Source organism: Curcuma longa, unplaced genomic scaffold (assembly GCF_044706935.1).
Source record: "Curcuma longa cultivar G26 ecotype Majalengka, Jawa Barat unplaced genomic scaffold, ITB_CL_G26_1.1 contig_21037, whole genome shotgun sequence".
NCBI lineage: Eukaryota > Viridiplantae > Streptophyta > Magnoliopsida > Zingiberales > Zingiberaceae > Curcuma > Curcuma longa.
Genome location: NW_027431543.1, coordinates 93,079 through 108,521, shown reverse-complemented (window position 1 = coordinate 108,521; position 15,443 = coordinate 93,079). Strand labels below are relative to the sequence as shown.

At 36.4% G+C, this 15,443-nt stretch overlaps 4 protein-coding genes across 4 annotated transcripts; 3 read left to right on the top strand and 1 right to left on the bottom strand.

Moving 5' to 3' along the window:
• The first annotated feature begins 307 nt into the window (after positions 1 to 307).
• Positions 308 to 1,944, top strand: LOC141817571 (WUSCHEL-related homeobox 8-like). Its single transcript, XM_074705210.1, has 2 exons — positions 308 to 585; positions 1,396 to 1,944. Exons 1-2 carry the CDS (start codon positions 441 to 443, stop codon positions 1,941 to 1,943), a joined length of 693 nt encoding a protein of 230 aa, XP_074561311.1. The 5' UTR covers positions 308 to 440; the 3' UTR covers position 1,944.
• Positions 1,945 to 3,867: 1,923 nt separating this feature from the next.
• LOC141817566 (uncharacterized protein At4g08330, chloroplastic) lies at positions 3,868 to 4,757 on the top strand. Its single transcript, XM_074705206.1, has 2 exons — positions 3,868 to 4,029; positions 4,105 to 4,757. Exons 1-2 carry the CDS (start codon positions 4,013 to 4,015, stop codon positions 4,463 to 4,465), a joined length of 378 nt encoding a protein of 125 aa, XP_074561307.1. The 5' UTR covers positions 3,868 to 4,012; the 3' UTR covers positions 4,466 to 4,757.
• Positions 4,758 to 8,252: 3,495 nt separating this feature from the next.
• Positions 8,253 to 8,995, top strand: LOC141817573 (uncharacterized). Its single transcript, XM_074705212.1, has one exon. The coding sequence runs from the start codon at positions 8,286 to 8,288 to the stop codon at positions 8,763 to 8,765; it is 480 nt and encodes a 159-aa protein (XP_074561313.1). The 5' UTR covers positions 8,253 to 8,285; the 3' UTR covers positions 8,766 to 8,995.
• Positions 8,996 to 10,965: 1,970 nt separating this feature from the next.
• On the bottom strand, positions 10,966 to 12,232 carry LOC141817572 (uncharacterized). Its single transcript, XM_074705211.1, has 3 exons — positions 12,026 to 12,232; positions 11,788 to 11,909; positions 10,966 to 11,460 (listed from the first exon to the last, which is right to left on the bottom strand). Exons 1-3 carry the CDS (start codon positions 12,230 to 12,232, stop codon positions 11,286 to 11,288), a joined length of 504 nt encoding a protein of 167 aa, XP_074561312.1. The 3' UTR covers positions 10,966 to 11,285.
• Positions 12,233 to 15,443: the final 3,211 nt, after the last annotated feature.

Below are 15,443 nucleotides of genomic sequence, written 5' to 3'. Positions count from 1 at the left end.
CAATTACAATATTTATTATTTAATCTATGATTTCATGGAATAAAAGGCACATGAACAATGCACAAATTTACATTAAAAATTAAGCATAAATTTAATATCTATCAGAAAGAACATTTTTTTTCAAGTATAATATATTTGATTCCTATTTAAGAATATATATTACTATTATATTTTATGGAATCAATCAATCATTAGTGATTTAGTGAAAATATATTTCCTAAATTTCTCATCAATTTTTCTCTTTCCATATTTTACGCGTGCAATTTATTTGGATTTTTTTTCAAATAGAGACCAGGCCTCAAAGTCTCCCTTGCACTGACTTGTTTCTTGATTTCCGTTGTATTCCTTCTCCACCTTCGCATCGGAGGAAAAGAAAAAGGTTGGAGAGGAGCGAGGATCTTGCTTCCCTTCGATCCTTGACCGAAATTGGTATAGGAGCGATGGAGAATGCAGAGCTGTGTGGGAAGGTGATGACGGATGAACAAATAGAGATCTTGAGGCGGCAAATCGCCGCCTACGCCACCATTTGCGAGCAGCTTGTGGAGATGCACAGGGAAATCACGCGACGCCAGGAACCCTTCCCAGGTACTTCTTCTCCCTCATTCTCCGTTTTCATCTCGCCTTCGTTGATGGGACCGTCCAAAAATTCGATCTTTACCTTTCCTGTTGATAAAACCGTGCCTTTTTTTCATCTTTCTTGCACGAACATCTACATCAGTGGTGATTTTTTCAGTAAAAATTGAATCTTGGTGGTTTAACGTTGCAGTTTTTGGATTTTGATATGGATTATGCTGGTGTTTCTGATTGATCTGTGGAGCTTTTTTGGTGTTTTGCCGGCTATTGTTTATTGGATTAGACTAGAACTTCTTCCTCTTCCTCCATTACCATCTCTTCTTCGCTGCTGGTACTGTCCCCAAACTCGATCTTTACCTATCCTGTTGATAAATCTGTGCCTTTTCTTATCTTTCTCGCACGAACTTCTAAGTCGGGGTGAATTTGACAGTAAAAACTGAACCCTGGTGCATTAATTTTTGGGATTTTGATATGGATTATTCTGGTGCTTCTGATTAATAAAGTACAATGGTTTCTTTTTGGTGTTTTACCGGCTGCTGTTTGCTGGATTACACTAAAAAAGTGTTCTTTTGAGGTTAGGTTACTAGCAGCCATAGGGTACTAACTTACAGAGAAAGGCATGTGAGTGGTTGATGTTGAAATTCATTATGAATTGTCTCGGCGAGATTAAGACAAGAAAAAGATTTGATTTTTTGTCATCTTCTTTTTGTTTCCGACCAATTACAATTAAAAGAAAAGCAGTAGCCCGAAGAGCTTAAGCTAATAGACAAGGATTCAATTCGTTCATTTAAGTATCCACAACTGATACAATATTGCTTTCAGGAATGGGAATGGGAATAGGAATGGGTTCTCTGTACCCAGACTCTTCAATGGCGTGTGGAGCTTCCAAGATCTGCGCGAGGCAGCGATGGACGCCGACGACGATGCAGCTTCAGATTCTGGAGAGCATCTTCTTCCAAGGGACTGGCACGCCGAGCAAGCAGAGGATAAAGGACATCACTTCCGAGCTCGCCGAGCACGGCCAGATTTCCGAGACGAACGTCTACAACTGGTTCCAGAACCGAAGGGCGCGGTCCAAAAGAAAGCAGGCGAATCCGACGCACAACAACCACCACCACTACCACCACCACCACGCTGAATCTGAATCTGAATCCAAGAAAGCCCGGACCGAGAAGGCGGTTCCGCCGACGGCAAATCAGTCTCCGACGAGCGACGACCACCTGTTTCAGGACGTCAGCTCCGAGCTGCGATTCGCGCAGCACGACGACAGTGCGGATCAAGCAATGCATCCGTTCGTGGATGCTTCAAAGTTTGCCAATGCTGGCGACATGTCTATCTATGGCTACTCTTTGTCAAATCCAAGTCAGTAGCAGCCTTAGCCAACTCCCAATTCATGTTGGATGCCAACCCCCACCAATTTGAGTAACTCAACCACTTGAGATCCCCAAGTGGCTTCGCGACCCAAAACCCTTTTGTGATCCAATCGCTCACATTCAAATTCTCTAAGTTCATCGAATGACTATTACAAAATGGTCCCTCCACGTTTGATTGACATTGGCCAAGTAATTGACACCATGATCGAACACACTTACATCGGGATGGACAAAGGATTCCAAAATTTTGGCACGATCTCCATAAGTATCTCTCCGATGAATATTGAGGTACATGAACCTTTCAAATCTATCGAATCTCTTAAATTTCTATATTTTTTCATGTTCTTTTGTTCTTTTTTGTGTCTGAGCATCTCTAAGTGATTTAAATATGAGGACTTTGTTGAACAACTCATACACCTTTTGGCATATGATAATGCTCATAGGGGGACATCCCCACTGAAATGTTTGGATTAATCGACACGTTTCCTACAAGACAATAGGTTTGTTCGTGCTGATACAACTATTTTGTCCTAGATAATCAATAAAGTGTTGGCCTTTAGAGCCATCAAAGTGTAACAGTACTTCTAATGGGCTTTAGCCTACCTGCAGCATTTTGTCGACTGTAGCTTTTCGATTTACTTTCTTCGATTTACTCGACTGTAGGATTGCCTCCGATAGTCAAAATTCAATTCTCATGCAGTTCAAAAACTTGAATAAAATCGACTGCTGAACAGGATTCGTTCCGCTTCTAAATTTAATCGGTGGACAAATCAAAGGGAAAACCTCTCGATTCCAGAACTAATTGGATGTAAAATTAGATATGTAAATGATAATAAAAATAAAAATAATAAATTACAGTAAAATTTTTGTAGCTTTGTAATAGTCTCTTACGCGTTGTTTGAGAGGAATTGAGGAAAGGAAAGGGGAGGAGAAGGTAAATAAGGTAAAAAAGAATTTTGATCCAGATTTGGGATGTAATGAGTTAAGAAACAAGGGGGAGGAGAATTTTGATCCTTATTGATTACGACGGAGCAGACTTATAGAAGAGAGCAAAAGTTCGAATCTCGACAAAACCGAGCAATATCCTCCTCCGTCGTGACTAACTGTAGTTTCTCAATTTACCTCATCACATATAGTCGTGGGGCCGACCGTGTGGTGCCACTGGAGTGACTGATTCCATTTTTTTTTGTAGAAAAGTGGGTGTGAGTTAAAAAGGAGAGAGAGAGGGGTAAACTTTACTTTTCCATATTCATAAATCGTTAGAATTACTTATACTCCGATTTGGATATAAGGAAGGAGAAGGAGGGCCGACAAATATTTTATTATAAATTTATCCCTATTTTAAAATATAAATTCTTAAATTAATTAATCTATTTAGATATTTCATCTGTTTGTCGTCCCTCCTCACACAACGCGCGCCGTCACCATTCAATATCCAATCGCTCGCATTTCATGACATTGATATCGACGTCGGCCCTCATTGTAAATCTTTTCATGGACAAAATTCAAGAGGGTAGAAATATATAACCTTAATCTTCTTCTTTTTCTCCTCCAAAAATATAGACTTATTCAAAGAGCATGTATCATCTATTTATTTTATGACATTCTATATCCCAATTTTATATGCAATATTGACAGAATTTTATAATTTTTTATCCGTCCTCTGCCTACGTTATCTTTTTTTTAAAATAAAGATATTTTTATAATATTATATAATTAATTTTTCATTCTCATTTCTTTCCTTCCAAATAATATAACACATATTATATTACATTAATAAACTTTCTATCCCTTTTAAATAAAAATATAAATAATTTATTCTCCTCACTTTTTCTTCCTTCGCTTCCCTTTCGGTTCCGTCAACGAACCTGAACCGTGTGGTTCAACAGCTTACCAACAATTCAACGTCTAGAAATTTCAATCCGCGTCTGCTTTCTTCATACTCCTCAGCCATTCCAATCTCCGCCTCCATCGATCCCCTCGTCGGACGACGATCGACCGACCGACCGACCGACGTCGCTCCTCCTTCTTCGGTGAACAACCGCCACGATTCTACCATATCAGTCATGGCCAACATCTACCGGTAAATTAAAACCCTAATCGATCCTTTCTCCCCCTTTTTTTTGTGTGCTTTTTAAGTTAACTCAAATCCTGGTAGGTGTGCGGAGTGCGGGGTGGACCTCAACCTGAGCGCGGCGCACCTGTACCCGCCGGACGCCTACTTCGAGGCCGGCAACAAGGGCAGCATCTCCTTCTCCTGGGTCGACGACTCCAAGCTCCGCTTCGTTAAGGAGGACCGCATCAGGCCCTTCTTCGAGACCCGCAACTACTGGGGCTTCCACCGCAAGCGCACCCGCCTCCTCTGCGACTCCTGCGGCCGCCTCCTCGGCCACCTCTACGACGACGGCCCTCCCATGATGACCGGACACGGCCAGCTCGGATTCGGCCCCAGCCAGGCTATCCCCCGCGCCCCCAGGTACCGATTCAAGATCAAGGCGCTTAACACTTCCTCCTCTTGATTCATTGTTTTCCTTGTTTGTATAAATTCGTGATCTTGGTGATGGGAAACTTTGGTTCTTCACCGTGGGCTTTTCGTGTAAATTGAAATGATTGCAGATAATAAAGTTCGAATTTTCGAACAAAGGAAAATCTTGATTTTCGATTGTTCTAAAAAAGTTTCTATTCCTCTATGTTGAGCAAGTTCCATCTTTCCTATCTTTTTGCCTATTTTTAAATTATCAATCAGTTTAGACATGTTTCTCCCAGAGGAAATGAAAGTAATAGATATCATATATTCAAATTGCCGGTTGAGATTAACACTTGCTTGGATCATTGCTGGATTATAAATTAAGAATTGCAATCATGTGTGTTTTCCAGTGTCCATTCTAACGTATTGATTGCTTAACAATCAAATGAAGAGAGCCATAGTGCTATTCTGATGACTCCATTATAGGTTACAGTTTTGTGTTGGTGTTGCCTGACATTTCTTGAAGTTTATCTGACTTAAAATTGGATTCCAACATTGAAAATCTGGAGTTTGAACATTGAAGCAAAGGAATTCATTAACCAGCATATTCTCATTGTTGCTTACCTGTTTTTGTGATGGGGATATCAAATTATGAACACTTGTCTAGGTAGAGTTTAAAATACTTTTTCCAGTTTCCATATTCTATTGAAGGGTTGGGCTTCTTGCTTCACTTTGCGAAAGAGGAGTAGCTTCCTTGATCATAGTCATTTCATAGGCAAATTCAGACACCAAAAGTTATCACAATTTCTCATATTTCTCAGAACTACCTCAATTTTCATGTGATAAAGTTTTTCCTCATAGTAGTTACTGACTCACTAAGCATCTTGCTCTTAATTTCTACATTAGACCATGCAAACCAGACAGGAACTAATTACTCTGCATTTGTAGATAACAATTGTATAGGTAAACTGATGCCTGATAATACCTGATAATAATCAATTGCATATAAACATAAACCTTTACTTTGGCTTAGATCACCAATTACTTGGTGATGGTTTCATCTCAGTAGGTTCTAATGTCTGAAACATGTAGACTATAGAACAAGGCAAAATGAACTGTGTAATACTCCTTATCAATCCACTAATTAATAGTTTATAGTCTATAGCATTTGAGAATGTTTGTCTTCACATTGTTTTCTGGGATCAAGTACCAAGAAAAGGGTCTTCTTGCTCTCTTCAGCAAGGTTGTAAAATACAAGTTCATATGGTTAACCATTTTAATCAATTATCGAATATTGAATAGCAAATGTCAAATAAATAATATAAACGATGTTAGCAAATAATTTACACTTATTTCAGAATATATTTTTGATGCTATTCAGAAAAATATCTAGAAGCATGTAAACCAAATATAATATCAATACAATAGGTGGAGTAATAGATGGAGTAAGCTGATGCTATTCATAATAAAAATCTATATCTCTCACTGTGACAATTTAGAGATTATTATTTATTTTATTTTATTGAATCAAGGTAAATGAGTACTAAGAAATTTTTCTTAGTAAACGCTTTTGATAAACAAAAAACATTTTCATCAAATGTATGACGGCAATTTAGATATCATGACTTCTAAGTTTTTATCAATTCAGGGGCGGCTTAAGCATCCTGGAGGCCCTAGGCGAATTTTTTTTTGAAATGATTGTTATTGTTTTAAAAAATTTTCTCCTCACCCTTTTTTATTTGGACTTGAGCCCGACAATAGTGGATTTAAATTTTTTTAAAATAAATTAAAATATTAATTTTAAAAATAAAATTTTTATATAAAATTAAATTTTTTAGTTGTTTGAAATGCAAAATTATTAATTAAGTTTTCATATTCAAGTTTTAATAATATTTTTTTTTAATTGATAACATTGTTAAATTATTTAATCTTTCTTGAGATATAATTGAAGATAAATCATAGGTGACATGACAAGTCTGAAATTTTTAATTTTTTCTAATGTGAACTGTCAATATTACAAATTCACAATCGGAATCATTGATAAGAAAATAAAAAATTAATAAAAGCATAAAAAAGAAAATTTGATAGGGAAATGAGGAAGACGATACCTTTAGGTCTTAAGATTACCGAAAAATCTGTAATAAAGGATCTTAATTCTGATCGTTCATCTCCTTGCACCCCTTGTGATGACCTCGGAAATGTCTTGAGGAGAGAAAACAAACTATTAAACGAGTAAACTGTTTGAAGTTGGGTAAAATAGGTTATTAGGTTAATAAAGAAGGAAGAAGAAGAATATAAAGAAACTAATAAATTAGAGTTTTGAGAATTGAGAAATATTAAATATATTGAAATCATGTCAAAATCTTTATGAAATTCAATGACCATGCCAAATCTCTACAAAATTCAATAAAAATATTTTAATAATTTTTATTCTCTCAATATATATATATATATATATATATATATATATATATATATATAAAAATAATAATAATTGATATATTAAAAAATTAGGTCCCAATAAAATTAGGGCCCTAGGCATAGGCCTATGTCTAAAGCCGGCCCTGTATCAATTTCATCCTTATTCTCACTTTGTGTTTCAATTTGACAAGATTTATTATTCTTAATCATATTAGGTGTCAAATTTAAATTGTTAACTCTACTATTATCTTCTGCAATCATCTTTTATTTTCAACCGTTCCACACGATCATCATTCTATTATTATCAACTCTACTACTTGTTAACTTTTTAAATTTAAATTGATTATTACCAATTCTCTGTCTGTGTGAAAATTTTATCTTTTGAGTGTATCATTATTTTTTTCTTTTTTTTTATAATAAATATAGTTTATTTCCTAATATATTAGGTTTAATATAATTTTTTGATGGGTTAGATTTACTTTAGTTCATTAGATTTGATTTTTAAATATTTTGGTCTGTATTTCTAGTGTCATATAAAATAAGATTTATATTGAATCAATATTTGAATTGAATTACTATAGTTCTTTTCATTTCCAATTCCTAGGTAAAAATTGCATTATTTCATATGTGAATCATAATGTATTACATAATAAGAATTATGAATTGGATGATTTTTTGAAAATAATACCATTAAAATAATATTTAGTACTGCTTGCTCATTTCTAAAAGAAGTATGAAATACTATCAATAGTTTTAAATATTAAATTAAAGGTGAACCAAAATTTGATTAAATTGAATAAATTGATCAAATTTAAAAATTTAATTTGATTATTTTAAAATTTTGATTATTTTTTTAAAAATTTTGATTAATTTGGTTCAGTTTTAATTTTAAAATTTTTTATTCGATTATAAATCGAACAAATTGAATTAATCAAAATAAAAAAATAATTTTTAAATTTTTAAATGAGTAAATTTATAAATCTCTAATTAATTGATAAATTTTTTATAATATTTAAAAATTTTAATTATTTCAATTAATTTGATCAAAAATTGAATTAATCGATATTTTATTGATTTGATTTATTTAATTTTTATTTAAAAATATAGTTGATTTGGTTAGTTAAAAAAAATTCGATTCAGTTTTGATTAATTTGGTTCAGTGTTAAGAATACTCAGCCTTAATTATAATTCTATTTGAATTGAATTTTTAAATATAAACAATATGTAAAGAAGTATTATAATTCTTTTATATTTGAATAAAAATAAAAAAAAATAGGATTATAATTAAAATTTAAACAAGTTAATAAAAGTTAGACAACTTATTGGGCCAGGCATTGGGCCGAAATTGGGCCATCGGTGCCCATGTGCCAGCACAAAACTTCCCCATGCGTTCTCTCTCTTCGCCATCACCGTCTCCATTTCCAAATACGAAGGAGCAGAGAAAAGGGATCATGGCGGTTTCTTCCCTCGTCCGGCGGAGATCTGGCCCGTGCCTTACGATGCCCTCCTTCGCGATTAAACCTATACTTTTCCGATCGCTCCACGAAGGGCCCGACACGATCGACGAGCTCCTCGACCGCCATCTCGTCAAGAAGAACCCCAAGGAGGAGGACCGCGACGACGATAACGAGCTCACTCGAAGACGGCTCACAAGCAATCGTCGGGAGGCGCTTTCCCTGTACCGAGATATCATCCGGGCCTCGCGCTTCTTCACCTGGCCGGACGCCAGCGGCATGCCCTGGCGGGAGGTCCTCCGGCAGAACGCCCGCCGGGAGTTCGAGGAGGCCCGCTTCGAGAGGGACCCGGAGGTCGTCACGCGGCTGCTTATTGGCGGCCGCGACGCGGTGCAGAAGGCGTTGGACAAGCTCGTCGAGGCCAGTAAGAAGAGCATCGAGGCCGAGGAGCAGAAGCGAAGGGATGGGAGAAGATGACGAATGGATTGCCACTAGTAAATCTCGAGAAAGAAGAAATTCCCCTTCTTTTGTTCTCCTCGACGGTACACTCTATTGCTTGGTTTTCTTTTCTCCATCCGTTTGTGACCTACAGAGATTTGTGCCCTTCATCTTGTTATTTATACCTTTTGTAATGTACAATATCTTGAATATCTGTTAGTTCGAAATTGATTAAACCCTGAATAAAACTTGGGAATGGATTGACTTAATCAGACTTCTCATAGTTGGAAAACGAGAATTTTTCGGTGCAGAATGCATGAAAAACCTCAAGCGCTATGTTTAACTTAGAGGAGATCTTTAGGAACTTATTTAGTTTTTCGATCAACAGAGATAGAGGTAATTTTTTTTCAACTTATCTAATTTTTTTAGTGCTAGTTATTGATGAATTGAAAATGTCCCCTTTGTATTGATTATACTTTGTTCTAAGAAGAAGCTCGTAGCAGTGTATGATCCCTTTTATTCTCACCTGCAAGCCAAACAAAATCTGACTCATTAACAACAATTCATGCCGTTCAGTGTTTTGTATTGGTAATATATGTGATGATGGAGGGTGTTGATAGCTAATCATCTCTCACTACAATCAAAGAGTTTGTTTAGATGTTCTAAGGTAGTATGTTTTTCTTGCATGCTTCAGTTTTTAGATACTTGAGGACACACCATATCATTACCCAGGATGAGAGATACATCAATTTGGTGCCATTCCAGGAATTGCTCCCAAGATTCTGAATGTGAGATGCTAATGTTTTTCACCTTTAAATCTTTGCACTTTGCATGAGGTTCTGGCAAATGCCGGTGTTGGGTATAACAATGACTGTAGAGGAGAATAATGGTGTCATCCTAGTAACTCAATTTATGCTCCTGAATACATACTTGCTTAAGCTATATTGGGCCATGTGTGACATTCCGGTCTTATTATCAAGGCCTCTTGCTTGTTAACGCTAGAATGAGGTGGTGAGATGAGAGCATTATTTTCACATTTTTCAAAATTTCATCCTATAATCAAACCACGTTAGTGTGATTGAGGGGAAAATATCAGAGAATATGTTAGATAGGGTTGGCCTATTTTCCTGCCTTCTCCCATTCTAAAAAATTAGATGATTTGCAAATAAAAGTTTTTTAGTTCTGAAACTTCTTTACTTTCAATTAGTTTGTCTTACTTCTCGAGTGAAATATATTAGGATCATTTTTCATTTTCTCAAATTATGGTTATCTTTAGGAGCCAATTAACAGTGCATGATGTCCATAATGCGAGAAAGCCAATCCAAATAATTCATCGTAATTGACACCTTATGTTTTAGTGATTTCTTAATCATGCAGGTCTGTATTACTTGCAATCATAATCAATCGACATGAATAATTTTCCTACCTATTACCCAGATAGTAAATATACTTTATCAAACACCTTCGCGATAGAATTCTGAGCATCTATTTGGCTAACCATTGAAAGTTTTGGATCATTTCTTGGCATATTCTTGGAGTTTTCTTGTAATTTTTTCTATCATAATTCTACTCCAAAATTACAAGTATGCCTTTTAACTTCACGATGACAAGAAAATACCAAAGCTGAGGCTACTTACCAAATAATTGCTTGTTTAAGAATTAAGCATAGTGCATGAGTATTTTTCAGCAGCAAAATCAGGCAATAAATCTTTTTAACCTCAAGAATAACTATATAGTAGATATAAGGAATTAGTAAAGAAGCAAGTCTTGTGCATTGTTTATGGAAATTGGACATATTGTTATTGAATTGCTCCCATAGCATTGTTACGGTTAGATGGTGCAGTAAACAAAATTTCCTTGGTTCACCTGCAACTGCGAATATGGAATAATGTTAGGACTTAGGAGACACTTGGAAGAACTGGGCACATTACTGGTTGGTGTAAAAGAATGACCTTGATCAGTCCAAATACTCATTGCTCATTTGCCTTTGATCAGGGAAAAAAGAATTTCAAAATTATGGATCTTGAGTTAACTCTACCTTAAGACTGCCATTCTACCTTAATGTTCATAACCATGAGATACCTATCTTCCACCATCTAATTTTTTTTATTAAGCTTATATCATACATTATAAATCTATAAAGTTTTTTAAAAAGAAGAATTAGTAACTTTCTGATATTAGCCCTCATCAAGAAAGATTATTTGTTAGTTTGCTTCCCTAAACTTGGATTGCATATTCAAATGAAAGATGATCATACATTGAACGATTACACCTCTCTAAATACCTCAACCAAAACAAACTAGAAAAATAATCAAATTGTGAATTAGGAAATACACAATCCAAATTAAATTTAGAACAAAATTACTTCTATACCAGTTTAGCACTTCCTTAAAACAATTCTCCTAAAGAGATCATACCAAAATAAACCTTTTGAAATATACAACTTTTAAAACTTAATGTTTTAGTTTGCATTACTTATTGTGGATCTGAAGTGAACACAGGATATTTTTGATGTATTTCAATGCTTAGCAAGCGCATCACAATGCCTCGAGCTGCCTGTTATTTTTCGCCTAAAACCCCGAATGATGTGAAGCAGAGTTGTGCAGGAGGAGAGAAGTTGCTGAAGCAGGTATACTGTGGAATGTATGTAGAAGTTGGACGTCTTGCTGCTGCATTCTCTCCCATGGATTTGATTGTTGGCTGGTTCAAGTAGGAGAACTTGCTTTTGGTCCACCTACAATCAACAACTCTGTTAACCTTTCAAACATTCAATGCAAATGGCCACTGTTTAACAGGTATTAATTCATCTCTCCTTATTTTTACTTGAAAATCCATTCAACCATTTTTTGATCGAGTTGTGCTGTGATTTTCTGTTTTGTATCCATGTTAGCCAGTTCACAAGATCGACCTAGCGAAGAAGTGGACATTCTGTTTTGACTCAGATATTTCTGTTAGCTTCATTCTTTGGATGCTAAGTTTCACTTGATTTCTCTTGGCTCAGCATTTGGCAACATGGCATTACAAGCTTCTCAAAAGGATTTCAAAGGAAATGGATGCCTACCAGTCCCTGAATCTTATCCATGTGTCCATCTCACCACCATGGTTGGCCTCCGTCTTTCCTTCCTTTTTAGCGTCATATAGTGTCTCCTCCAACGACTTCTCAAACTTCCGGTAATCTTCTTCCTGTTTGTCACAGTCATCAACACAAGTTTTGTAGTAGAAAATAGATAGTAAGCTGTCTCAACTTTCAAATCTTGATCCTATCATTGACTAGAAGTTAAAGAGCAGAAAGAACATGCCTTGAGAGCCTTGGCTCTGATCCTGGCCACTGCCTTGTTGGCCGCAAGGAGGTGATCCTCTTCGATCATCCGCTTCATCCTCCAGTATAGGTTGATCTCCTCTGCTGTTATGCTTCTGGTAACGGTGGTGTTTGCTGTCCTAGGCAAAGGTAATGGCGTTGATGCCTCGGATACAAATGCTAGTGTCTTCTTTCCTGTTAAACCCATTTCTTTCTCCGTCAATCAACTAGCTTGCCTGCTAAATTTATTGGATTCCTTGCTCAAATTTCCTCGGTGTATTCCTTTATCCCAACTGACAGTCTGAATCATAAACTGCTATTCCAACCTAAACTTCTAAGGTAGACTGGCAGAGGTGGATGTGGAAGGTTTATGGTTTCGGATTTATATCGCATAGCTTTCGGTTCAGGTTTATCGATCAATTTCTGTTTGTTTATTTATGTTCTCGTGAGGGAGGGTCCATGGAACGGCTGGGCTGGCGAACATCCACACCATTTCACATTTTGAGGATGATAAAACCTGAACTAATCCATTACCGCAAAGACATCAGTAAAAATGTTCTTCAAAGTTGGAAAGATGAATTTTCTTTTTGTTGGTTTGATTTGTTTTAGTTAGTAAATTACAATCCTTAGTTTACGACTTTTCGATTACTTTCGATTCCCAGATAGCTCTCCATGCTCCATGGTCATCTCACATCCCAAGCTTGATCTCCAATCTGTAAGCTCGTTGTCGATCCTCAAATCCATCCTCCATCCCAAGCTTGATCTTCAATCTCTAAGCTCTTCATCAACCATCCTATGATTGATCTTTGGTCTCTAACTCATCGACCATCTTGAGTCCATCCACCATCCCATTTCAACAAAAGATGAAATCCGTCGCTCTAGCGATTCCACATAGTCAGTTCTACGATCATCTGTGAGGAGGTAAATCAGAAAATTACAGTTGACTTCTACGAAAGAGGGCAGTGTCTTGGCTTCATCGAGATTCAATCCTTGTCTATTTCAGCAAATCTATTCCGCACTAATCAACTCAAATACCATCTCAAGCTCGATATATATATATATATATATATATATATATATATATATATATATATATATATATATATATATATATATATATATATATATATATAATTTTCCAATGTACCATAATTAAATTTACATTTAATTTTATTTGGCCGAATTGCATTTGTTTTTAAATAGTTAAATTAATTAATTAAATATGATTTGATAAAAACTAATTATTTTTTATTTTAAGTATATTAAACATCAGATTAAGTTGAATCTGATTTTCATTAAATAAATTTTATTAAACATTATCTTAAAGAGTTTTATTAATTTGATTTTGATTTAAACCTGATTGGAGTCGGTTAAATTTCATTTTAAATTAATTAATTAATTAATCAAACTGAACAAGTTACAAATAAATTTGGTTTAATATACTTTAACTAAATTTAATCTGATTTAGTATAATAAATTAGTGAAATGAGATTAGTTGAAGAAGTAAATCTTATTTAATATATTTTAAGTTAAATCTGATTTTGGTTATTAATTTAGTAAATGAAAAAGATTAAAGGTGATATTAAATAAATTTGATTTAGTTAAGCTGCTAATTAAATATCGATGTAATCATACTCTAGCTTAGTTTGTTAGAGAAGGCATCTAATACGACATCTAGAAGCAAAAATTATAAAGGAATTTTAGGAATGACTCATTGATAAGTTGTTGATAAGTTATAAGTCATGAAGTAAGAATTAGGATTTCATTAACTAGATTGTATACATGAGCAAGCAATTTGAGTGATCGACTATACAAAAACCTCTCGCCTCATCATATCAATCCAACAACTAATAGAGTAGAATGCTCAATGACTCGTTGCCAATTGAGCTACAAGAAAGAGAGGGGAACAATTTGATATCAACAAGTGGTATCATAGTCTGGATGCTCTGAGTGACTTAACTATCAAACGAGTACAAAGTTATAGAAACAAAATATTACTCGCGATTGAAGCCTTTTCTTTCATGGAGATAGAAATCACACTTACTTGTGATATTAATATTCCACTATGTTACGACGAGGAATTTTTTTCTATTTTGGTTTCATGCCTGGAGTACTTCATAAAAATGGACATAAAAAATTGGACCAATAAGCAAATAAGTTAATAAATTTGTTGATTGATGCATTGCTTAACAATGACTTTGACTTGTGCAACATCGGAGAATAGAAAGATGATCGTAAATCGTGGAGTAAGTTGATTAAACTTCGTGAGAATCTCTCACTAGCACAAGAAGTAGAAGAACCTAAGGATAGAAGCTTATCAGCTCATGAACAAGAAGAATTAGAGGATAGAAGGTGCTCAACATTCAAGGATGAACAAACTTCAACATCCAAAGTGGAGATCAATGAAGTTTCTGGTTCATCCAAAGATGATGAGAAAGAGAGACCATTGACACCAAAAGGATTAGAATCAAGAGATGTGATGCGAGAGAGATATAGTTGTTACAATATATGCTTTGTCGGAGAGAGTTGAATGGCTGAGTGGTCAACTGTCGAATGCCGAGCAGAATGGTTGAGCAGAGTGGTCGAGCTGAGTGCCGAGCAGAGTGGCCGAGCCGAATGGCAGAATTGCCTAGTGCTGAGCCGAGTGGCCGAACCGCCGAGTGCCGAGCAGAGTGGCCAAGCCGAATGGCAGAACGCCTAGTGCCGAGCCGAGTGGCTGAACCGCCGAGTGGCCGAACTGCCGAGTGCCGAGCCGAGTTGTTGAATGGTTGAATGGCCGAGCCGAGTTGCCGAATGGCCGAACCGCCGAGTGGCCGAACTGCCGAGTGCCGAGCCAAGTTGCCGAATGGCCGAGCCGAGTTGCCGAATGGCCGAATGGCCGAATGGCCAAGCTGCTGAATGGCCGAGCCGAGTTGTCGAATGGCCGAGCCGAGTTGCCGAATGGCCGAATGGCCGAATGGGCAGGCTGCTGAATGGCCGAGCCGAGTTGTCGAATGGCCGAATGGCCGAGTCGAGTTGCCGAATGGCCGAATGACCGAGCCGAGTTGTCGAATGGTCGTGGCCTGCGTTCAACGCAGTTTCCTTAAAACAGATTTGTCCCCTCCGGCGGTGCTTAGAGGTAAAGACGAACGTCTGTTTCACAGGATACAACGACAGAATCGGAAAACGATCAGGCACAGATCATTGCCGACGAACTGATTACACCCGTAGGCTATCACAGGGGAAAGTAGAGGAAAGAGGAAGTGAGGGATCGAGAATACTCTGTTCTCTCCCATCGCTGCCTCGCTGCCTCTTTTATAACCTCGCACCATATCTCCAATTAATTGGAGATTAATGGTGGAATTGATGGTTTGATTCGAAACGTCTAATTAACTCTGGTCGTTTCAACGTCAGGTAATAACTCTTGTCCGTTTCATTGC